At 36.3% G+C, this 24531-nt stretch overlaps 1 protein-coding gene across 1 annotated transcript in view; it reads right to left on the minus strand.

Annotated features, from left to right (window-relative positions):
* Nucleotides 1-24531, minus strand: part of myo1g (myosin IG) — a 46470-nt gene that overhangs the window by 12769 nt on the left and 9170 nt on the right. The window contains exons 10-21 of the mRNA XM_084131150.1: nucleotides 24012-24126; nucleotides 23729-23899; nucleotides 23395-23465; nucleotides 17987-18061; nucleotides 17340-17472; nucleotides 15436-15602; nucleotides 14565-14772; nucleotides 12033-12256; nucleotides 11808-11952; nucleotides 9930-10034; nucleotides 7856-7969; nucleotides 3762-3919 (exon numbers count right to left, since the gene is read on the minus strand). Of these exons, the coding sequence (XP_083987276.1) occupies nucleotides 3762-3919; nucleotides 7856-7969; nucleotides 9930-10034; nucleotides 11808-11952; nucleotides 12033-12256; nucleotides 14565-14772; nucleotides 15436-15602; nucleotides 17340-17472; nucleotides 17987-18061; nucleotides 23395-23465; nucleotides 23729-23899; nucleotides 24012-24126 (1686 nt within the window). The remainder of the gene's footprint in view (nucleotides 1-3761; nucleotides 3920-7855; nucleotides 7970-9929; nucleotides 10035-11807; nucleotides 11953-12032; nucleotides 12257-14564; nucleotides 14773-15435; nucleotides 15603-17339; nucleotides 17473-17986; nucleotides 18062-23394; nucleotides 23466-23728; nucleotides 23900-24011; nucleotides 24127-24531) is intronic.

The raw sequence follows: 24531 nt of genomic DNA on the forward strand, positions 1-24531 counted from the left end.
GCCTTTGGCCAAGCCGTCACCAACACACACACACACACACACACACACACACACACACACACACACACACACACACACACACACACACACACACACACACACACACACACACACACACACACACACACACACACACACACACACACAGCTGTCTCAGCAGATGGCCAAAAAGGAGTTTAAACTACCCAACACACACACATACACACATCCACACTGGCGCTGCCTTTCCACAAACAAACACACATGGCTCATAATGTTGACTGCTTAAAGCTCAAGTCAGGTGTCTTCTTAACCAGAAGTGCATGACCCAGAGGAAAGGTCACAGAGCATAAAGAGGCATCATAACAAAAATGAATCACTGTTTGAATTGAGATGCAGACAAGAGCTCTCAATATGCATGCAAAGCATGCATGTGGAATGTAAATTCATTAAATTTTTACGAACTATATCCCAATTCATGTGAGAGGTTTCATCAAACTTCAATGGACGATGTTCATTCTCTACACCTGTGGTTACTCTGATAGGACACTTGTGTGAACTTGACTTCATACATCCACTAAAAATCACCCTGAGACCAGCAAGTTAAAAGTTTTGGTTAAATACTTTCTGAAATTTTTCTAAAGTTCATACATATTTTGTGTACCCATTTGCCTATATTACTCCTACAGGTCTTGGCACATTTGTCTGTTCTCTTAAAATGGAGTTGTAGATGAAAGCTAATGAGGAGCATGTTCATCTAATCCTGTCAGTCACAAAGCTGTTATTGTCACTTTTGTGACAAATCATCTGTGATTTCTCCAACACCCCAACACTTACATCTATATTAATTTCCATTAATATTTGAATATGAAATATTGTATAATCGTTATTAAGTAGTCTGGGTAAGATGTGGAGCGTACTCTTCATCAAGCAAATGATGTCTACCTTCATCTCACTCAATGATTACATGAATAAGTGAAATAGCATGTCTAGAGATGTCTAACGGATTCATTGTTATGAAAATGATGTTTTATACCATATGCATTAATACTAATCAAAACCTTTATGTTTATTTGTCAGTTTCACAAATGTTTTAAATGTACAACAGAATTAAGTACCGAAATTCACTGCCATATTTTACATTATAGAAACGTTGGTCTGAAATGCATTGAAATAATAAAGCCATTAAAAATGTTTGTAATTTTACAGAAAAACACAATTTTTTTAATTGGTTAAGTGTAAGTTGTCTTACCTTATACTGTAACTGTATAGTGAAAAACAAGTAGTATGTAATAAAATATGTAAAAATCGTAATGTGTATTAAATGCAATTTTCTGGTTTTGGAAGTAAAAACTATGAATTGTCATATAATTTACTGTGAAAGGATACTCCCAGAAGTCCCTGTATGACATCACATGAATATATATTATTTTAAAAACAGTACTTATCTGTAATGTACATTAGGGTGTTTTGTGTTACATTTTCTGTTGTTTAGTGAATGTTTATTGCATTATTTTAGTGTTTCTATATACCATAAAATGAACAGGATATTTTTACTGTGAAGACACAATGTCAGCGATCTTGGGTCTTTTTAAACATATGCACTTCACCTCTAATTATTGGTATAATATTCCTACTTTTTATCTGGTTATATATTGGGGTAGGACTATGCTAGTTTGGAGGAATGTTGTTTCCTACTTAGAAAATTATGGTTACTTTCTATGTAGGGCTGGCGAAGGTTATTTTTACATCTGTTCAACTGAAACCTCACATATGCTTTAAATGAAGATAAGTCCATCTTGTCTTCTTTTTTGTTTATCCTTATGACGTTTATGAAAATGGAAAAATCCAACATATTTTATAAAGCAATGAAAGTCGTACTGGGTGCTGCATCTCCGCTGTGGTCTTGGCGAGTGGGGATAGAGTGAAACGCATGTGTGTGCATAGTCATCTGTTCTCCCACCCACCCCCACGCACACATGCTCACACACTATTTGCCTTCCTCCACACTTCCACAGGCCCCTCTGACGTCTCCTTTTGATGATGTCGTAAAGGGGGCATGACCCCATGCATTGACTCGCAGATGGCAGCACAATGGGTTTAAAGCAGACGTGCAGGAGCAGTGATTGCAGACACCCAGTGACTTACACACCAGCCACACACACACACACTTGAATATGTGATTTATGGGGATTTACTCTCCATAGGCGTAATGGTCTGTATACTGTACATTCTATTCCCCTACACTAACCCTACCCCACTCCTTAACACACCACAAAAAACTCAGCATTTTTTGAATTTCAATAAACACCATTTAGTATGTTTTGTTTTTTTAAGCCATTTGGTTCACGAGGACACAGGAAGTGTCCTCATAAACCATGTTTACGTTTGTTCAGCACCAGCAATATAGCAAATCTTGTCCGCCAATAAATTCTGGTAAAATAATTCACTCTGGGAGTTGTCATGATTAAAATATTTTCAGGAATTTTTTGATGCATAGAAAGCTGAAAAGAACAGCATTTATTTGAAATAGAAATCTTTATTGTATTTTTTTTATTATTCATTTAATGCGTCCTTGCTTAATAAATTATCAATTTCTTACTGACCCAAATCTTTTTGATGATATTATACCTCATTGTAACATGTATATTGTGTTTTGGTTTCATTTTCAGTTTCCTCGTTAGTTTCCCTGGAAGTTAATTAATTTACGCACCTGTTCTGTTTTAAGTTGATTACTCCCCTGTGTATTTAAGACCTTAGCTTCCTATGTTCATTGTTCAGTGTTGTTTCAATTTTATGTGGATTGCATTTTCTACTACGTTTCCTTAGATATCTCCAGAGTGTTTATTATTCTAAATAAAGACTCTATCGTCGTGCTGCAGACCACCATTGTTACACTAATCAGCATGTGTATTTTCCATAAAGCAACACACACAGACAATAAACTTTTGAGCTATATCGGTTTACGAAAAGCTTTGTTTTATACGCTATTTAATGAATCCAAATGAAATATTTAATTGTCCACCATTGTCACAACACACCCAAATACAGAAACGCACTGCAAATACTCACAATGCAACCAAATACAGAAACGGAATGCAAATTCAGGTCATTGACAAGTAGACGTTGAACAATAAGCGGTCTCAGCAAGGTTTGCCACTTGCTGGGGTCCCCTTACAAGTACAGCGTGTTTCTGTATTTGGTTGCGTTGTGAGTATTTGCAGCACATGTGTTGTCAAACTGATGAAGATGTTTTCTTAATTTTCTTGTGTTTTTTCTATTTGCAAGTGTTTTCTTCAGTTGCAGAGCACTGAGCTCTCTCGGCCACAATTTTCAGCAAATGTTGAATGCAAATGTCTGAAGATGTCATGTGGTTTAACCATCAAGTAAAATATATTCCTTACACCTTGAATATATGTGTACGAGTATGCATACCTTAATAAATTTTTATAATATTACATTATATACAAATCAAGGTAAAAAAAAAATATATATATATATATATATATATATATATATTTTTATGAATAAATTAATTTCACTACTTTATACGGTTTCTTTTCAAAAATGTTGTTATATTATGGTGCTTTTTCTTTACGAAAATGGAGAATTTTAGCACCACCATTTTTGATGGACAAAAATTGTGATGTGACAGCATTCGATTTGGCCCTGTTTAAATCCTGAACACTAAGAATAAGCAATAGTTATAGTGATGCTCGCAGAAAGACTTGCACATCACTTGCAAAATGTGCAAGGTGGAGATTACTGACATGGACTCTTACCTTTTAAAGTGGTCTGTAAGGGCGCCCACCAACTCCCCTACGCGGTCTTGATTTGGGTTCAGTTGACCCCTCTGCAAATGCACCAGAATGTCATCCTGAGAGGAAGTATGTAGCGCCACCATCTGGTCACTGCCACTTGTTACGCTTACACCAACCACCTGTGGGTTTGAAGAGAGTGTAAAACAGCAATACAAACATATGAAACCATGTTAACACGTTGCATAGCATGCGTTGGTGCACAATGAAGTCAAAGCATTTGTGTCCAATAAATCCATCTTTCCTGAGTCCAACAGATTAATTTGTCCACCAACTACTGGCATTCAGTCAACCTTTGCCTTTGCAAACCCACAGTAAAAAGCTAAAAAAATAAATAAAAAAAACTTCCTCTGCTTCAGCACATGATTGACTCAGTAACCTCGAGAATGAGTAATGTGCTGGAAATAATCCTGAATGAATGACTTGATTGTTTCAATTACTCAAAACGTGTGACCAATTGAAGTTGTGCGTCAGAAAACTGTATGTGTGCCTGGCTGGTACACATGACTCTGAGAATAGAAACAGTCCTGGGGATGCTGTTTGAATGTTCGAGAGCATGAATATACAATAGTATTTATTTTGTGTATTTTTTTTGTGTGCATTGGGTTCATTAAAGGCTAGTGTGTGTTTCTAAGTGTGCACAAACGTGAGCGGTTATGAACAGCAGTAGGTGCGTCACCGCTGTGCCTGAAAGGAAGAGAGTGATCAGGCAGCGTTAAGCCTCTTTACTGCCACTCGGATGAACACACAGTAGCACACACAAACATGTGCGTACACACACACACACAAACACACTAACACAGGTTAAATCACTTTGTGCCCTGTGGTACATGCAGCAGACCTTGCTGTCTGAGATTTTGAGAAATAAGGGTGGGGGGCCAGGAAACACTGCACTGTGTTCAAGTCAAACAGACACGCACACACACACACACACACACACACACACACGCACACACACACACACACAGAATATAACAGATTACCGCAAGATGTGTAAAAACACCATAAGATGTGTAAAGGCCCATTCACACCAAAGATGAAAACTCTAACGATAACTTTGACTATATTGTTTCATTCTTATTCTATGAGAATTCTTATTCTATGAGAATAGGAGTCCATACCACAACTATAACGATAATGACACAGAGAAACAATATCGCTGGAATCACCTTCAGAATGTTTTTTTTTTTTCAGCTGATGAACGATAAAAATATTGACAGCCAATCAGAATTTAAGACAACAGAAGCATTTAAAGTGACAGATGACAGGCTTATAATAAACAGAGCGTTATTGTTCATTGGTGTAGATGCTTATTTATCATTATAGTTATTACTGTAAGTGTGCACAGGCCGTAAGGTTGCCCTGTCTGTGTCTGCTGCTCTAGAATATCAACTGACACAATCAGCCGCTGTGCTGTGCAGAGTCCTTGTGTGTGCGTCAGTCTATGGTGAAATGAGATTAAAACCACAATGTACTGTGCTCTCACAAAACAATATCCTTGTCTGGGACTGCATGAACCCATCCAGTGTGGTCTGGCCTGGCCTGACCGGAGAGGGTTGGAAAAGTTCATAATATGCACTTGGATGGTGACCCATTAAATGAAGGGCTGCCGGCAAGGCTGTGAGATTATAATAGAGTAAATCTCATAAAGCCTGTCAGGACATGTGCATTATATTGCAGTCCAAAATCAAAAGAAAGAAATATACTTTGTTTAACAAGACTGAAGCCTATTTTTAGACCGCAAAGATTTCTTTTGGATCGTGACATTATTTTCATGACAGTTAAGCACACTCTCTTCCATAGTCTCATTATTTAAACTGTATTTAAATCATTTAAATTGAATTACTTATAAAAGCATTTATACATCATGGTAGCATTAGGGTTATTATTGCTAAATGAAAAACATTATCATTTATAAAATAAACGTTAACTGAAATAAAATGAAATATTAAAAAGCTGTAACTTATTTCATCATACAAAAATGATCATACATCATACAAAAAAGTGAAAAATCCAGACACATATTAAAGTAAAGAGAATTTGGGGGATAAATGTGTTCATTAGTCATGAAAATAATGTAACAATTATTATTATTATTATTATTATTAACATTTATTTAACCACTAAAGAGTTTTTATTTTCAACGACAGGAGAATTAAAATCTCCTGAACGACATACTAACATATTAAAATTTACACACACATATACATTCATTTAAAACATTCACAAGCTGTGATAAAAAAAACTCCCTAATAGTTTTTTAAATGCAGTGATTGAAATAAATAACTTTCAGCGAAAGCAAAAGCAGAGCAGAAATATCTTGCAGATATTTGGGTAATAGACCTAAAAGGACTTTATAAATAAAAATACACCAGTGTATTTCCCGTCTACTCCCGTAACAATCTTAATGCTCCTTAAAATAAACTTTATTTTCTTTATGCAAAATATAATTTCTTTGATTTTTAGAATTTGGTGTGAAATGTGATTCATGTTGTTGTCTACACATGTTTTTGAGTACACAAACGGCTATTTTGACTCAATATATTTTTTTTCTGGTGTTGATCTGGTATCTTTTGAATATTCAAATCTGTAAATATCACAATAACAGCTGTGATGTGAAAATGGTGTGTTAAAGAGTACTAGTGCAAAATGCCCGTGCAAAATCAGTTTTTGAGTGTGTTTTTAGTAATTGTTAGTTTGGTGTATTTGTGTGCTCATTGTTACAATTACACAGCAAAAGTTCAATGACATTTTTATTTGTGCATGGTAGAAAGCACAAAGTGAACTCCGAGAAAACGCTATGCTTGAGCAAACAGTTTGTGAATAGGCAACTACAAATGATGGCCGTGAAAGAGACTGTGAACGCATTGAATAGGATATGTTTAGTTACACAGTAGCGATAACGTTAAGCGCACCAGAATTAAATATAATATTCAGAAGTAAACAGCATAGCTGACTTATAGATTCAGTTAACATCCACAAATGAATAAGCGCGTCGATTCAGGGAGCAGTGCAAAGTGCCCGTGCAAAATCAGCTTTTGTGTGTTTTTACTAATTGTTGGTTTCTTGGTAAAGAAAACACATTTTTACTCAAATTAATCAAAATGGATTTATCACGTTTTGGAACCAAACTATAATATTCTTCAGAAGTAAACAGTGTAGCTGACAGAGTGTTTATGTCAGAATGTTTATTATTAAACCACAACCTTCTAAGTGCTTCTTTTACTGGTATTTTTAACGATATCTTTAGCATTTCTCATCCAAACAACGTCAAACTTGGCACTGCACTTACTCGTGCCCGTAGAGAGACACCTGTCAAGTTTGAAATCCATCGGACTAACGGTTCGAGAGATATGCGAATAACAAACAGACACACACACAGACAGACAGACGTTTCTGTAATTTATAGATAGATGTGTGCATAATTGTCATGATTCACTATTATACTGCAGCTCTTGCTGAACTGCCCAATTGCTTCTCTCTATCTCTCTGAGACGTCTGGCCCTGCTTCCGCTAGAGACGTGTAAAACATACAGATATGGATAAAATAGCAGGTTTAATGTGTGTGTGTGAGTGTCTGTGAGTCTATGCTAAGGGGAGCTTAGACTGCAGTGCTGCAGTGTGTGACCAAATCCCTCTCTCACTATATTGCATCTGAGAACGTAGACAGAATGTAGGTCAGACACCTCACACACAGACTGTTCTGGTCCCTGAATTCACTCAGACGCAGCCAGAAGTTTGCGAATGACCCTGTTAAGCCATCTGACATCATGTCCGGTCATGTGAAGTATTAGTGCTGTCATCTAATAAGAGAGACCAGTTGGTAGATGTAAACAAAAATCCAAAGAGAAAACGTGACTGCAGCAGACAGATGCATTGACCCACATTGCACGGTTGCATAAAAAAAAAAAAAAAAAAAAAAAAAAAACCCAGACAATTACAGATACCAAGACGTGTCTGCTTTCTTTTGAGGGCTTCCTTTAAGTCTTTGCTGTTTTATTTTACGCATTTCTGCATGCATGTAGAAGTATAGGTGACCATGTGTGTGAAATACTTACTGAATCAAGAGATATTCGTTTTTGCACTTTGAAGTGTTTTTTGGGCTCCAGTCTGTAAATATGCTTGTCAGTGATGAGTAGAGCTCTGTCCTTTGTGTTGTTGAACCAGTTGAGCTGAAGAAAAGAGAGATCAGGAGAGAGAAAAAGCAGAAATGGGGTAAACTGTCTGCCTCTGTCTGAGCTTGACTACAATAATAACTTACAACAATATTTAGGGCTTAATGAAATTCCTGAATTCAACCTTTGCATTAGCACTGTTGATAGGTTTATGTACTGCTCTACTATTGTACTGCATGTTCCTGCCTTTAAAAATAGCCTGTGAAATTGGGTTGGTGGTGTGGTTGAGTCTCGCTGGGAAGGAAAGATAAACTGGACCAATGGAAGCAACACCCATAGCTGCAGTGCTATGATAGAGTGTGTATTTTACAGTCTTTGCTTAAAGGTGCTCTAAGCAATGTTGTGAGACGTCACTTCTTGTTGACGTTCGAAGTATTGTCAAACAAAACGGAGGCTAGCTCGACCCATCCCGTTCCCTCCCCCTCCCTTCCGTGCTTCCTGAAACAGGCTTTTCCGATGTAAATTCGGGACTTCCCACGTTCCTTCTCCTTTTCCCTCTTCTTTGCTATTTGTTCATCGGAACGTCGTCTCTTTGGTCGTGTGTCGGCCATATCAAAATTCAACGTTAGTCGTTGTCAGGACATCTCTCCTCTAGCTAACTTCCCTCTTCATGCTTCTCTCTCCTCCACTCCCCACACCCCCCTTCATGTGCACGCGCACTAACCCCCCAACCCCCACCCCCAAATCATTCTTGTCGGTTATTGGCTGGAACACTGTTTGTTATGTTTCGTGGTCCAGGCTGGGCCAGTTTGTTTTTCTTGTCGTTTGTGGAGCCTGGGGTGTCTGCAGAGACCGCTTTTTTTTACAGTGTGTTCAGGGGACAGGCAGCTAGCGGCTAGTGAGGAGGTATTTGCTATATGTGACAAAAAATGTTTCAGCCTAAAAAACGAGTGACATTGCTTAGAGCACCTTTAAGGCATTAAAACACTGAGAACATTGTGCTGTGCCACGCTGCTCTACGGTCAAAGCAGCTCAGGTGTGAGAAAATGAGAAAGTGAATGAGACTGGAGAAAGACAGAGAGATAGAGAGAGAAAGAAAATATTTTTGTCATGTTTACCCTATATAATACAGTAAACTTGTTCAATAACAGTTACTTTTTTGTTACTTATTATTTGTATTACTAATTACTGTCTTGTTGATAGTACTTATTTACTCCATTCACACTTATATTTTACTTTTTTAATATCGTTTTTTACTCCTTTGTAACGATTTGTATTTTATTTGCAAATATTGCTTGTATTCCATTTACACTGCTGTTATTTTAATTGATTTGCTAAAATATCTTGTTTACCCCATTTGCACTATTGTTATTTTATTTTATTTGATAATACTGGCCTATTGTAATTTTACTTTATTTATTATTATAATTATTATGACATTATTATATGTATAGGCATACTATATTATTACAATATTATCATTATTTTAATATTGTTTGTTTACTCCATTCACACTATTTTTATTTTATTTGCTAATATTGCTTGTTTACTCCATTCACACTATTGTTATTTATATTATTTAATTTGGCTTGTTTACTCCATTTGCGCTATTGTAATTTTACTTTATTTGTTAATATTGCTTGTTTTCTCTGGTTATTTTAGGTTATTTTATTTAAATTCTTAATGTCATTGTTTACTCCTTTAGCACTATTGTTATTTTACATTATTTCTCAATTTAACTGTTTTCTCTTTTCACACTTAAGTTATTTGATTGTATTTTCTAATATTGTTTGTTCACTCTGTTAATGACACTATTGTTATTTTTTCATTAGTTAATAAAATATATATTAGTTATTAATTAATATTAGTTAGGTTTTTTTTTTTTTTTAATTTGCACTGTTATTATTTAAACATGCATTATTACTTTTACGCACTATTCTCTGCAAATGCTTTGGCAATACAAAATGCACAGTTTTTGTCATTTGATAACAGTGAAATATAATTTTAAAAAGCCTACCATCCTGACAGAGCATGAAAAGAGGACCTGGACGTATTGGTCTTTGTTCTTCAGCTCTTTAGTGATGCGCACAAAGTTGGTGCTTGTCAAAGGAGAGTCCTTTGCCTGCAATGGAGAGACACGTTGGATTTATGACAACATTCTGAGAATCTTAATCACACAAGCAACACAAACAACATGCACACTTATGCTTCCATGGTTTCCTTGATGACAATTCAAATCAATCCATGACGGATTTAAAAACAGTCATCATCGTCACCAGCCCACTCGACTAATGCGTCAAACAGATATGACACCTTATCTGCAACAACAGATTCTCAACTGTGCTTCATGAATAAGCTTTTGACTCATTTAGATGATCTGAAAACTTCAAAGGTCTTTATAAGCTCATCTGTCATAGCCGATATACACTGTGGTGACAGGAGCGAGCATTCAGCATGCATCTTTTGAGCTTTAAAAATGTGTTATGAAATACAGAAATCACAATGAATCTCTTGCTGCTGAGGAAAAATTCTACAGAATTCTTAAAAAAAAGAATACAATCCTTAATTTTTTTATTTAACACAAGCTCAAGGACTCACTCTCTTCATTTCACTCCACTGGAGGGAGAATTAGATGAACCCCCCAGGGCTCTTGACTTTATTTCAAGAGATATTTTTTTGCTTGTCCTTGAGCAGAAAATTGGTAACACTTTACAATAAGGTCTCATTTGTTAACATTAGTGAATTAATTAATTAATTAATTAACAAGAACTAACAATTAACAATATATTTGGTCACACTTTAGATTAGGGTCCAATTCTCACTATTATAACTATGACCTTTCCCTCATTAAAATCCTAATTACTGCATATTAATAGTTAGTAAGGTAGTTGTTAAGTTTAGGAATTGGGATATAGAATATGGTTATGGAGAATAAGGCATTAACATGTGCTTTAAAAGTACTAATAAACAGACAATATCCAAGTAATATGCTAATAAGTGACTATTTAATAGTGAGAATTGGACCCTAAAATAGTGTTACCTATATTTTTAGAGCATTCATTAACCTTTTTTAATGTTAGTTAATAAAAATTATCATGTTAATTTTAGTTCGGTGAATTACCAGAAGTTAATATTATTTTAAAAAACCTTTTATAAATGCTGAAATTAACATTAACTAGGATTAATAACTGCCGTAGAAGTATTGTTCATTGTTAGTTCATGTTAACTAATGTAAAGTGCATAATTCAGTGATCTTTAGAGTTTATAAAGGGAGGGCTCTTCTTTTGCTTTCTGTTTATTGTCCATCCACAATCTGAACACAATCTTCTGATAAGTACACTACAAAGTTTCTGGATTGACAGCTGCATTTAAATGCGCGATCAAATCAGAAACTGTGAAGATTGACAGTGATAACCAACAATAACCTCATAGCCACGATTGAAAATCTTGGCCACGATTTAACTAAATTAAAACGAGGTAAACTAATTAACTTCATACATTTTTTTGCATGCCATGTGTGTGGCTCTGTAAAATACAACAATAATGAACATTAAAAATAGCTAAAAAAATTGTTTATGTGAATGTAAAAAGTAACTATTTCAGCGAAAATAAGTTTCGGTCAACGGGAGCAAACAGATTTTCTTCATATCTGAATATACATGGACACGAATTAGATTTTTAGCAAATAACAACATCAGTCTGTTTGTCACAGAAAGCTATACATTTTCATTTATGGGTGAACTATTCCTTTAAGATTGTCAAAGATTCCTGGAGTCAATGGATTTACCACTGGGCTTAAGGCTTAATTAAACTGAAAACTTTAATAAGCTTAATCGATGTAAAAATCTAATGTAAAAGTGAAGGTTCTAAATGAGTAACCTAATGAAAAACTCACATTGGCCAAGTAGTCTCTCTCCCAGGCACGGCTGTATCCCCAGTCCACTCTCTCCCCGCTCAGGGCTGACAGAGCAGCTACTTTAGCTCTCACCTCCGCCATGTCAGATGGGGGGATGTTTTTGATCAGCTGCCTTGCCCACCATCTAAGAGAGAAGCAGTGAAAGCATGAGAGGAAGGCCAAACAATAAAGAAAAAGACATGAAGATGGAAGCCAAGGTAATACCGGTGGTAGAGGTGTTGTGTGATTCTGTGGAACTGCACCAGGGCCGCAGGTGGTGCCGGCCACTCTACACTCTTCCCATAGTCGGCCATGTTTCGAACATTGGCGAAACGTCTCTCCACTTCCCAGAAGTGAGCCTTCACCTTATAGCATTTATAATATGCCATTATGGTATAGATCGCCCTAATTTTCCTACAGCGCATACGTGCTAATGCACCTCTCCATACCTGCAGAAAGACACAAATACAGGTTGAATGTGAGGGAAACCCTTTTGAAGACACCAAACACTGTAAACTGTGATGTGACTACAACACAAGTGAAACATGCTCTGTTCTAAAACCAAAACCTAAAGGCATATAGGGCATGATCTTTAAAGTAATGATATAACAGATTTAATATTATAAACAAATACTTTTGTGTACTTTTTTGATCAATATAAAGGGCACCTATTATGCAAAATTCGAACATAAATGTGTTGGCAGTGTGTACACAACCCTATAATGGTAAAAATCCACCGACTCCTCTTCTTTTAATCCCCATAAATCATAAACAGTGTCTCAGAACAAGCCGTTTGCTGATGCAGCTTTTGTGACATCACAAATGCTTAGGCCCCGCCCACGACTGCTGACGGACGTAAGAAAAGTATTCCTATTAAAGCTATAAAAGTTAATTCAATCAAGAGCAGTGAGTAATTTTTCTTTTGTTGTTAATTTATATTAACAGCATATATAGCAGTAGGTACTGTATATTACGCTGCTTTCACTTTAATACACAGATCTAACATACACATGCGATTTCTTTACTTGCTGTTTATGTTCACAGACATAACCGACTGTTTATGAGAAATTTGTGTTTTTGACATAACCTTGTGCGTATTTGACAGTTTAAGCACAATAAGACGTGAAAGAGAACTTAGTTTAATACTTACAGGACGCGTCGTCTGACAGCCGGCTTTCTGTGCGCATGCTTCGAATGTGTGCGCTCAGAAAACCATATATCAGAAGTTTAGACTGATATGGCTTTAAAACGCATACAGATAAAAATAATTCATGATGACGAAGAACTGCAATGTGACTTGAGCGTGACCACGATAAAGAGGACAATCAAAACCAAACAGATTTTTGGCAGATACAAATTTCAGATACAAAACAGATTTTTTAAAGATACATGCACGAAAATAGCATGTTTTTACTCAAAAATGGGCATTTACAACATTGTATAATAAAAGATCTGTGGGGTATTTTGAGCTGAAACTTCACAGACACATTCTAAGGACACCTGAGACTTTATATTGCATGAAAGTAATAATTTCTTAAAAAAATTAAAATAAATAAACATACATGAATAAGGCAATCCCAGAATGCAGCTAAGAGAAAATGTTCATGCAAGGTGGCAGATGGTGTTGAGGGAATTGCTTATAATATAATTTACATACTTGTATATATAAATATAAAATATGCACATTTTGGATATAATATTTGTTGTACTGTTTAGCATTCGGAAAGAAAAATAAAGGGGGAAAAAAGAATGCAAATTGGGTGGGAAAGTATTTCAGTGTGACATATAACAGAAATGAACAACTATAATAGATAGAGTGAAGTTTACTAGATGCAATGAGATGCATGCAAGGGTGAGAGAGAAAGAAGAGAGAATTAATTTCTTCATTTAGGTAATTTCCTCACACTACATAGTCAGTGAATGATGGAATGATTTAGTGAGCGAGTGAGTGACAGAGGGTCAGGTGGACAGAAACATGACAGCTGCTGGGTCGTCTCATCTGCTGTGCCGTACAGAGTTTCCCTGCTGAGTTTTGACTCTAGTTTAAGTCAGGCAGCATTAAGTGGGACAGAAGTTAAATCAGGACAACTCGCACTGCAGATAAATAATTGAATGCAACTAGAATAATCCGCCAATCACAAACATTATCACAATTACTGTTTTCAGACAGCCTACACACTGGATGAATGAGTGGGAAATAATTAACTAGAAATAATGAGCATACCTATATTTACGTCCATTTCCTCATGTATGAGCCCAGTCTAATCATTCAAAGCAGATTTAAAACAATAGGAACATACATAGATACTGGTTAAAAATGTTTAGATAAACATTGATTTGCATATATACAGATACATTTTTATTTACATCTGCTTTGAAAAATGAGAATGGATAAATAATAAAACATGTAGACGAGAATGCAAATATAGATTTATGTTCCGCAAGTTCAAAACAGGTTATAAAGACTGACTGAAGTGGAGTTGCAGAGGGATCTACAGTCTAGGTGTTATGATCCCACTGTGCTTTCTTGTCACCTCTGAACACGTACATGAAAAAGTGAGCAAGTCAAAGTGATTAAGTGAGACAGCTACAGAGAGCAAGAAAACAAAGAAATTAAAGAGGAGTAGGAAGAGAAAGACAGGAAGCAGAAGAGGTAAAGCCTCAGGAACAACAATAAACACTGCTGATAGACAGAGGCCTAAAGTGCCCAAGGAAATTGACAGATAGAGAGAGAAAAGTGAAAAGAGTGTCTGTCACCTTCTGTAAGAACAGCACTAAAATGGGGATGAGCGCGGCTCTCTCTTGCTCCAGCGTGAAGAGCGTGCGAGGCGTTCTCACGAATAGCTTGGTGTGGCCATACGCTACATCATCCTCAAAGCCGTGTTGGTTCACAATGGCCTCCACAGCCTCCTGATCAGTGCTCATCAGGTGATTGGGCCATGTGTATTCACAGGTCATCTTGTACCTGAGCATAAAGATGCAGTCAAAATTTACTAAGAAAGAATTGCTGATGTCATTTATATGCACTTTAAGCATTTTGGACTGCAGGTGCCTAGTGAATATGATGCCGTTTACACTGAAATTACACATGCTATGAGGCACCACTGTTAAGTGAATCTTTATAGAACTACTAATTACTAGACCAGCACTAAATTAGCATTTAGCTTTATTATTTTAGTACATCAAGCTAAACTAAATAAAAATGAGAAATGTTGATTTGAAACTAGCTGGAATAAAAAATAGTTAAATTGTTTTCCCCCAGTAAACGTTTAGTGCAAACATGACATGCGGAAAAATCTATTTTTTTTATATACATTTTTATTTCAGTTTTAGTTTTATTATTTTAGTACATCAAGTTTAACTAAATTAAAGTGAGAAATAAAAAATAGTTTTTTATTTTATTTCATTTAATGTTTAGTATTTACAGAGCCCCGCACATGTATATTGTGGCCACGAAAATAAAAGTTTGAAAACAAACAGCTTTGTCATAACAGCAGAAATATCTGATCCTAAATGGGAGCCTTTGGATATTGTCTTGGACAATAGAGAACCTTGGGATCAAAAAGGTTGAGGTTTTCAGCACTAGTGAATTTTAGTTCATTGAAAAGTAGTACATGTGACTTCTCACCTCTGCAGAAAGCGTGCATAAGGCTGTCTGTAGGCAAATCCAGCTCTGCGAACACGGACATTCTCCAGCAGTCCCAGGTACGCCACTTGGTGCTGGCAGCGTCCGTCATCAAACAGCAAGGGGGACTTCACCTCATTTGGCTTTATACAGCGCACATAGTAGGGCTCCTGTAAGACCAATTCCATTTAATTTCTATTGCAGAAATTGCTAAATTAAAGCATTTACCAAAAGTCTCAAAGGAGAGATATTGAACTGCCGCTGACTAATAAGTTAGCTTAGTGGCCAAAAAAGATTTAATTAAGGCAATTTGAAAGCTTATGATTATGGTTTGTAGTTGATAGTTGCTCTAATTATAACGGAAAGCCAACTGCAGCAATAATAGAAAGTATCATTATGTAAAGCACCACAATTTGCTGTGTGAAGAGAGAAGAATGAATCAAAGGGACCTTTTCTCGCTGACCTTTCCTGGAAACATAAAGCTCACTTCATCAAGACTGCAGAGTGTTACAGTGATTACGTCAATTCTTAGAACTGTGAGTTTTCCATGTGAGTTGAGAGCAACATCGTTCCCTTTCTCTACCCAATGAGCTTTCACATAACAGCCTAGATCTATCTATCTATCTATCTATCTATCTATCTATCTATCTATCTATCTATCTATCTATCTATCTATCTATCTATCTATCTATCTATCTATCTATCTATCTATCTATCTATCTATCCATCCATCCATCCATCCATCCATCCATCCATCCATCCATCCGAGAGATTATTAGAGTAGGATCACAATATTTTTTTTCTTTTTTTTTTCTACAGTGTAGAGAGCATGTGAAGACAGGATGGATGGGGTGAACGGTCAGATGAGGTACAGGTGTCCCCACAGGACCAGAGGGAGGGCAGCCAGTCCTTTAATGTGACCTAAAAAAACAGAAGCTGCCCCGAGTGCAGTCCCACTTTACCACGCAAGTACACGTGTATACACACACACGTGCAGCGTGGCAGAGAAGAGGAGATGAGATTAGAGGAGAGGAGAGGAGAGGAGAGGAGAGGAGAGGAGAGGAGAGGAGAGGAGAGGAGAGGAGAGGAGAGGAGAGGAGAGGAGAGGAGAGGAGAGGAGAGGAGAGGAGAGGAGAGGAGAGGAGAGCCATCCAAACTAAAGCAGGATTTAGCAGGTGTTCCTCTGCTGTTAACTAACTGTTTTTATCAAATACAGACAGTCTCCATTAGAAAGATTGCATTTTTCATCACTTCTACATAAGAGATTACCTGAGCTATTCTGAGAGACCCCTATTTTATCTTTTCACAGCAAAGAGTATTAAATGGTAGTTGTGTAGATTAAGCCTAGATTAAATTCATGCTTATTTCTACATAAACAAATGCTCTTGCAGACATAATGTACAACAATGGGCCCCTATCTACACCATTTTGTGATTAGATTTTAAAACTACAACCACAATGGTCTCAGCTGAAATCCTAAGATAAGAATGTGCATAAAAAAAAATTGCCATGGATTATGATAAAAAAGATGAATGAAAAGGGTTAAGTGGAATCTAAATACAGTGACCCCAAAACATTTGTTTTACTTATAAAAAAAACATGAATGCTTTTGCATTATATAATAATTATCAAACCAAGAAGCATTTATTTAAAGGAAACACACCTGTCTGAACTTCATACATCCATTACAATACTCTGAGATTAGTTGCTTATAAGTCTGTGTAATAATGGCTCAGAAAGTGAAATTAGTTTGGAGAAAAGCTCCAGTTTTCTCCATTTGTGTGCAGATGCCACCTGGTTTGACATTTGATTGAATGCAATGACATTTATACATATTTAAGAGTGGCTTAAGTGTCCGATTTTTTCATTGGGGTCACTGTATGACATTTACAGTAGTCATTTCTTACCTTACAGGCCAATTTGTCCACTAGAGCAATAATAGAGTTTTTGAAGAGCGTAGCTGCAGTTAGAGGCCGTTTGGTCACCTCTGTGATACTCATTTTCCCATCAGGCCACATTTCTTTGAGGACGGGGTCAGAACTACAAAAACAGGTTTAGAAAAGAGGGTGATAAATACTGTGATAAAGTGGAGAAAAGAAGCAAGAGCATGCTAGTAAAAAAGAAATTAGAACAAACCAGAACAGGAATATAAAGAAGAATATTAAAACAAGTGCCCTACTTTAACAAGTCCTTGAACACACACAGTCTTTATGCATTATTTTAAAGAAATAGTTCACCATAAAATGAACATTTTATCATCATTAAGGACTCATTTACTCTCATTTCAAATGACTGATTGGTTACAAGCGATTTTCAGTTAAACTTAAAAATTTGGTCTGTTTGTCACAAAAACATCATATGGCTTCAGAAGACTTGTGTACTGCACAATATATAATATGAACAATTGTTCTGGTGTTTTGTTCCACACACAAAATAAAAAAAAAGTAAGTCAAATGGATTTTAAATTACATGAAAGGTGAGTAAATAAGGATGGAATGTTCTTTTTTTGGGTACACAGCTTATTTAATTGAAAGAAAGTTTAAAGTCCACAAACCTGTTGTACATCAGTCGCTTGAAATCTTGGAAAAGCGGGTCCTTGTTCTTCTCAAGAAAACCCTCAACTGAGTACCTGAGAGGAACGTGGAAGAGAAATCAGTACAAGGCTTGAAATAGAACGGGAAATTACATTAATTGACTGACTCAGTGGTTGAAGCACTCAATGAACAGTCCTTCATACATGACTCAATTAAGACAGGTACAGATGACTCACACAGCACGCAGATAAACCTACACTTGGACCATTATCTTGACAGCATGACATGAACAAAATGCTTTAGAAGGCTTAAAAGATAATTAAAAAAATACATTCTGGTTTGGCTTTTTGCCATTATAGACAGGAGAGTAGACACAGGACGGGAAATGATGTGGAGGGGAAGGTTGAGCAGGACATGGCGCGATTACACTTTCATGCAAAATGCAAAAATACTGAAGTGTTCTCAATCTCAACTAAAATGCAAGACAAACTGCAACCTGGATTTAATACAGAAAGCAATTTAGTTTATATATGGGGCAATTGTGTATTATAAAGGACGAATGGCAATGCGCTAACCACTGGGCACATGCTAACCGCCTGGCATTAGTGCTAACCAGATATATGACCAATTACCCTTTCAAAAAAGCACCGTGGAAGTACCATGGTACAATGATGGCATCATATGCTGATACAATGGTACTTACTGTAGGTATACAGTGTGATGCTGAATGATAACCTTATTTGCATTCCTTGCTACGCTACCCTTCAAAAGTTTGGGGTCTGTAAGATGTTCTAATGTTTTTGAAAGAAGTCTCTTATGATCATTAATGATGCATTTATTTGATCAAAAAACAAAACAAAACAGTAATATTGTGAAATAATATTTACAATTTAAAATAACTGTTTTCTATATCATTTATTCTAATGATGGCAAAGCTTATTTTCAGCAGCCATTACAGTTTTCAGTGTCACATGATCCTTCAGAAATCATTCTAATATGCTGATTTGCTGCTGAAGAAAAATGTCTTGAAAAATTGAAAACAGCTTAATATTTTTGTGGAAACTTTGTTTAGATTAGATGTTTAGATTCTTTGATGAATAGATCGTTCAAACAAACACCAATCATTTGAAATAGAAATCATGTAAAATTATAAATGTCTTTACTGTAACTTTTGATCAACTTAATGCATCCTCTGGGAATAAAAGTATATAGTAATCCAAGAAACTTGGACCATGAATACCAAGAATACCATACTAAAAAATGTGTGAACCTAAATATGTGTGAATGTGCCAAGAAAACAGAAACAACAAACAAAAGAATTAGCTATTTAGTGTGATTTGTTGGTTACGTAAGGTGTGAAATGCTTGAGAGAAAGTATTGCGTGTGCTGGCCAGGTACAAAAGCCATCCCGAATCCACACAGCTCTGTGGACCGGATTAGCAAGCACAGATGTGCAACACCAACAGTCAGACCCACGTACATAGACACGTGTTAATTCACTTAAGAAACAACACCGCAAAATACATGCAAGCAATATTATTTTCTTACACATTTCCAAACACACGCACATGTATTCACACACACAGTCAAACATGTGCATGGCCACATGGCTGTGGAATAGAAATATCACTGGGGTAAAAGCAGTTCTGGGAGGACAGATGCTGCCCTATGGCAATTCTGCAGTAGCCCGGGCAAATTCCAGAAAACAGGGCGAGAGTGAGGGTAGAACAGCAAGCCTGAGGGTTTCTGAGGGAGCAATCTGTGCTTATAACATACAAACCAAGTCAAAGACTGAGCATTCTCAAAGTCACAGTGTTATAGAGGAAGTTATTTTGACAGCAGCTAATAATACTGGCGTAATAATGCATCTGATTCTTTTTAGCGCCTGTATGCGAGGTCTGATGCTGCTTATTATAAAGTGTGAAACAGTCATATGATAAATGTGAGATGAGTTTGTGGAATGAATGATAGGAGAGAAAGAGGAAGTATACTAGCTCACAACATGCTGAAAAATAATACAACACTAATTTAAGAGTCATTTTGGCATGAAATGAAAAGTAACCATTTTGGTTACTCTTTATTTTCGATAGTCCACTTTAGACATTCTACTAACTATAAGTAACTTTGCAACTCCATGTCAACTAACTCTCATTAGAGTATTAGTAGACTGTAGTTGACTGTCTGTGGTTATGGTTAGGTGTTAGGGTTCGGTTTAGGAGAATAAGTTGACTTGTAGTTGCCAAGTTTCTTATAGTCAGTAGAATATCTGTTGGAGGACCAACAAAAAAAAGTGTTAGCAGATATTAAGCAGACAGTCTACTAATACTCTAATGACAAATAGTTGACATGTAGCTGCAAAGTTACTTATAGTTAGTAGAATGTCTAAAGTGGACTATCGAAATAAAGTGTTACCACTATTTTTACTATAACACATGTAATATATCTTCTTATGAACGAATCATCCATGTAGGCATTTGCTTTTTTACCTTGTAATGTTTAATTAAAGTCATACCTGGACCTTCTGGTGAAACTGTTCTCTCTGATCTGATGACATATGCAGGACTTTTAGTCATTTAAAAATAATTTAGTCCTCTTAAATCCCACACTTTTGAGTGCCACGCCCGCATCTCAAAATCCAATCAACAACCGATGCACAGAACCTCAATGTCCCTGCCCAACATTTTTAATTAATGTTACACTTATTTTTCAATAATCTGTCACAATACGGAATATCTGTCGCTACTTTCGTTTTTATTGCTACTTTCAAATAGTATATAAAATAGTATTGCCTTATGCAACAACAAAAGTCTCAAAAAGTAATACTATTTGCTACATTGTTGTCACATGACATCATCACATTGCATGTGAGTGGCGGGCAGTTATTATGTTAGCATTTTTAATTCAATTATGCCTAAGAAATTCTTAAATAAGCAATAACAGAGATAAACATGATGCCACTTAGTTTGACATTTTGTTAATTCGAAAAAGTCTCGGTACAGTATATTTTCATGTCAATGTGGTCCAATATTGTTTTGGACTCCAATGACATTCACTGTAAACAGCTGTAAACAAGTTAAAATACTTTTGGGGGGCACTGTACAGCAGAAACATTCTGGACATAGCCAAAAAGGAGACTGCATAAAAGGAGAGATATAGCGGAAGTAGATAGAAAAAAGACAGCAAGGGGAAGAGAGAGACAGAAGCTAAGGGAAATAGGTCATGGTTTGAGGGGGTCTGATAAGGGGTTGGTCATGTGTATTTTTAGCGAGACCTCCCTCTATTACTGACACAGCTGAGCCTAAGGGATCTCACAGATTTTATTTTGTAAGTGTGACTGAGGGGTTGACATCCCAGTTCTGACAGTCTTCATCCTAAGGGAACTTCCTAGTGTGTGTGTCTGCATGAGAGAGAGACATCCATCTAGGAGATCTGTGTTGCCAATGCATTCTCAGACAGATCCAAAACGATTGTCACAGAAATGTGAGCATGCTCGGAGGTTTAACTGCAGGGTTCTCATAATAGTGCCATTCTGTACTAAGGACTGAGTCCTCTGCACTCTTGACCCAATTATCAAGCATGTGACACGTGGCTGCCGACACAGTTCATCCCATTTCTCAGACTAGTCGCCAAAGAAATGCTGAATTTACAGTTCGCTCCTTGGCTTCTTCTACCGGCTTTCACGAGAAACAGATCTGAGAAAAGTTTCAGCATGAAAGTAAATTGCAGAGATGCACTATGAGAATTCACTTCTCACAAGACAATTTAGCTTTAATCAGTTACTTCCGCAGTTACACTTGAGCACATGCTCATTAAGGAACGAAAAGGAAACCAAAGTGAAAAATGTGCCATCTATTTTCAGAGCTAAGCCCTCCAGTAGCTTCTATCTGCTCCCCTTTCCTCAATGAGAAAAGGTTTGCTATTTTCTAAATGAGGACACAGCCTTTGCTGAGGTACAGCAAACTGCAGACATCTGCACTAGCAGCAAATTGTATATTTATAAAATTGTATCCTCCAACCTTTAAAGAAACTTAATATTAATCAATATAAATCAAAACTTACCCTAGTCCTAGTTCTCTATTCTGTTATGTTGAATGTCTTATGCCCCAGGCCATGTAATGTCAAAATAACATAATCACAAGATGACAACTCAGAGGAACTGTACTGAACTGCTCACATCCTGGACTTGTTCACAAAGAAACATTCATAATACCAAAACATATATATATATTTTTTTTAATGATTACCAATTCCATGCATAATGCATAATGCTATGCATTGGTATCACAAAACCACCAAGTTTCTATTATGCATTGGTATCACAAAACCACCAAGTTTCTATTTTAAATTTTATTTTATCACTAAGCTGTCATGACCAACAACAAATCTAGGTTATACGAATGTTTACGGAAACCATATTATCTCAGCTCAGGATGGTCCTAGTTCTTTGGACCAAAAAGAGATATATAGCACATTTCTAAGGAATATGAAGTATAGTGTCCATGCAGAGCATTTTGAGACTTTTTATGGGGGTGAAAAGAAAAAAAACTGATATTGTTTGGGTATCTCTGTTGGGGGACCAGATAGGAAACTGGGGCCTCATTTATAAATACATGTAATTATCCTAAATATGAACATACGAAATATAGGAACATCAACTCCACCAACAGAATGCTCACAAAAACACTTTTACGTTTCAGAGGAAGTATGACACTCATCATTGGGCAAGGAAATCCAAGCGTGCTCTTGGAAAAATGTGCGGTAGGCATGGCCCAGTTTCTGTACAACGTGTCTGTGTGTGTGTAGGCATATATTATAATTATTATTTTTAGAAAATGAATTAGTTTCAGCACTGTAATTATCACAAAGCAGTTAAAATGTTGCTCATTTGTGCATTTAATTATATTAATGCATATTGTGAATGCCTATTTATCTTTAAATTTGTATAAACAACATTGGATTAATCTAATTACTGGCATATGAGCACTAAAAACTCAAATCCAACTCAAATCCAAACTCAAACTGAAATTAACCAATAAAATCATATCCCACTTTTCATGATCCAATCAAATCCAGATGGATAAAATCAAGCCCTGTCCTTTTTATTATTTTTACTTTTTTATATATTTTTTTTTTTTTGTCACATTGTGAAATTAAAATGTGTTGTGAATTCTCATTTTGTCTTTAAGGACTGAATGGCAGATCATTGTGGTACAATAAGGTTGATCTCTTTTTTATGTGTCAACTTATTTACTGTAGCTGTTATGTGTTCTTCACAATACACAAGTTTCAGATTGAGTGCTGACATTTTCTTCACTGCACAATTGCTTGAGAAAGCTGTTGTCACAGCTGTTGAAGTGAGGTACTAGTAGTATTTCAAGCTCCCCATCATCAACTGCACTTGTCATATGAAGGACTTTAAAACACTCACGTAACGTCTCCCGCGTAGTGTCGGATACGGAAATCTCGATTGAACTCCATGGTCTTATCTGCGGGAGAGAGCTGAGAGAAAAGACTCGTCTGAGTTTCATGGCATCAACAGGTATCAAACTCCATGTGTTTTTGTTTCTATGTGCATGTATTGTGAAACAATACTGCCCCCTTCTGACCCTGCTGCCAAACTGCAGCAGTGCAGTTACAAGGCTGGTTAAATGAGGTTGCAGTTTTGTTCCATAATTCATGACAGGCCTGAAACTGTCTGCTTATGTGATGTGATTGAGGATTGCTGAGGCATGAAGGAATGGATGACTGTTCTGAGTGCTTACTTTCCGGGACGTGTAGTGAGGATGCTGGCCCAGCTTTTTGTTCATGCTTTCCAGGCAAACGGTATCTGTGACTTTCCCTGCAGTGAGACAGGCTTCATCCAGGACCGAGATGATCCCCTTATGAGGCTGCTCCACTAAATCCACTATGATCTGATTGTTAAAGTATTCAATCTGAGAGAAGGAAAAGTCCAATTTATAGGAGAAGGAAAAGTCCAATTTAGAGAAAATGTGCATGGATTTTATATTAGGTTCAATATGTTTTATTGTTGTGCATTATGCTCACGTGTTGCCATGTGATACCCTCTCTCTGATACTCGTCCTGCTCCTGTCGTAGAATAAGCTCAATGAAGAGCTGCTGTAGCTTCTCATTGCAGTAGTTAATGCAAAACTGCTCAAAGCTGCGGCCATGACATGGATAAGAAAAAAAAAAAACCCACTAAAACCACTCAAAAAAGTAACATTTGCATTAATTTTACTGCAAACCAATATTAACCCTGCAAAGCCTGACATACTTATGTATACTTATATATATACATACTTATATACTTACATACTTATATATATAAATTTGGTTAAGTTTCTGATATTTATTTTGCCAAAAATGATATTTAAATGCTTAGTTTTATGATCAAAGCTCTGTAACTTTAATTGTGGGGCAAAATATATAATGCAATGCAATACAATGATAATTGAATGATGTACAAATAAACATTCCTCAAAAGCCTGATGTATCATATTTGATTCCCACATTTTAACATTATTTGTCTAAAAAATTATTTTACAGATAATCAAGTAAACCTAAG

This window comes from Abramis brama, assembly GCF_963993115.1.
Source record: "Abramis brama genome assembly, chromosome: 12".
Taxonomy (NCBI): Eukaryota; Metazoa; Chordata; class Actinopteri; order Cypriniformes; family Leuciscidae; genus Abramis; species Abramis brama.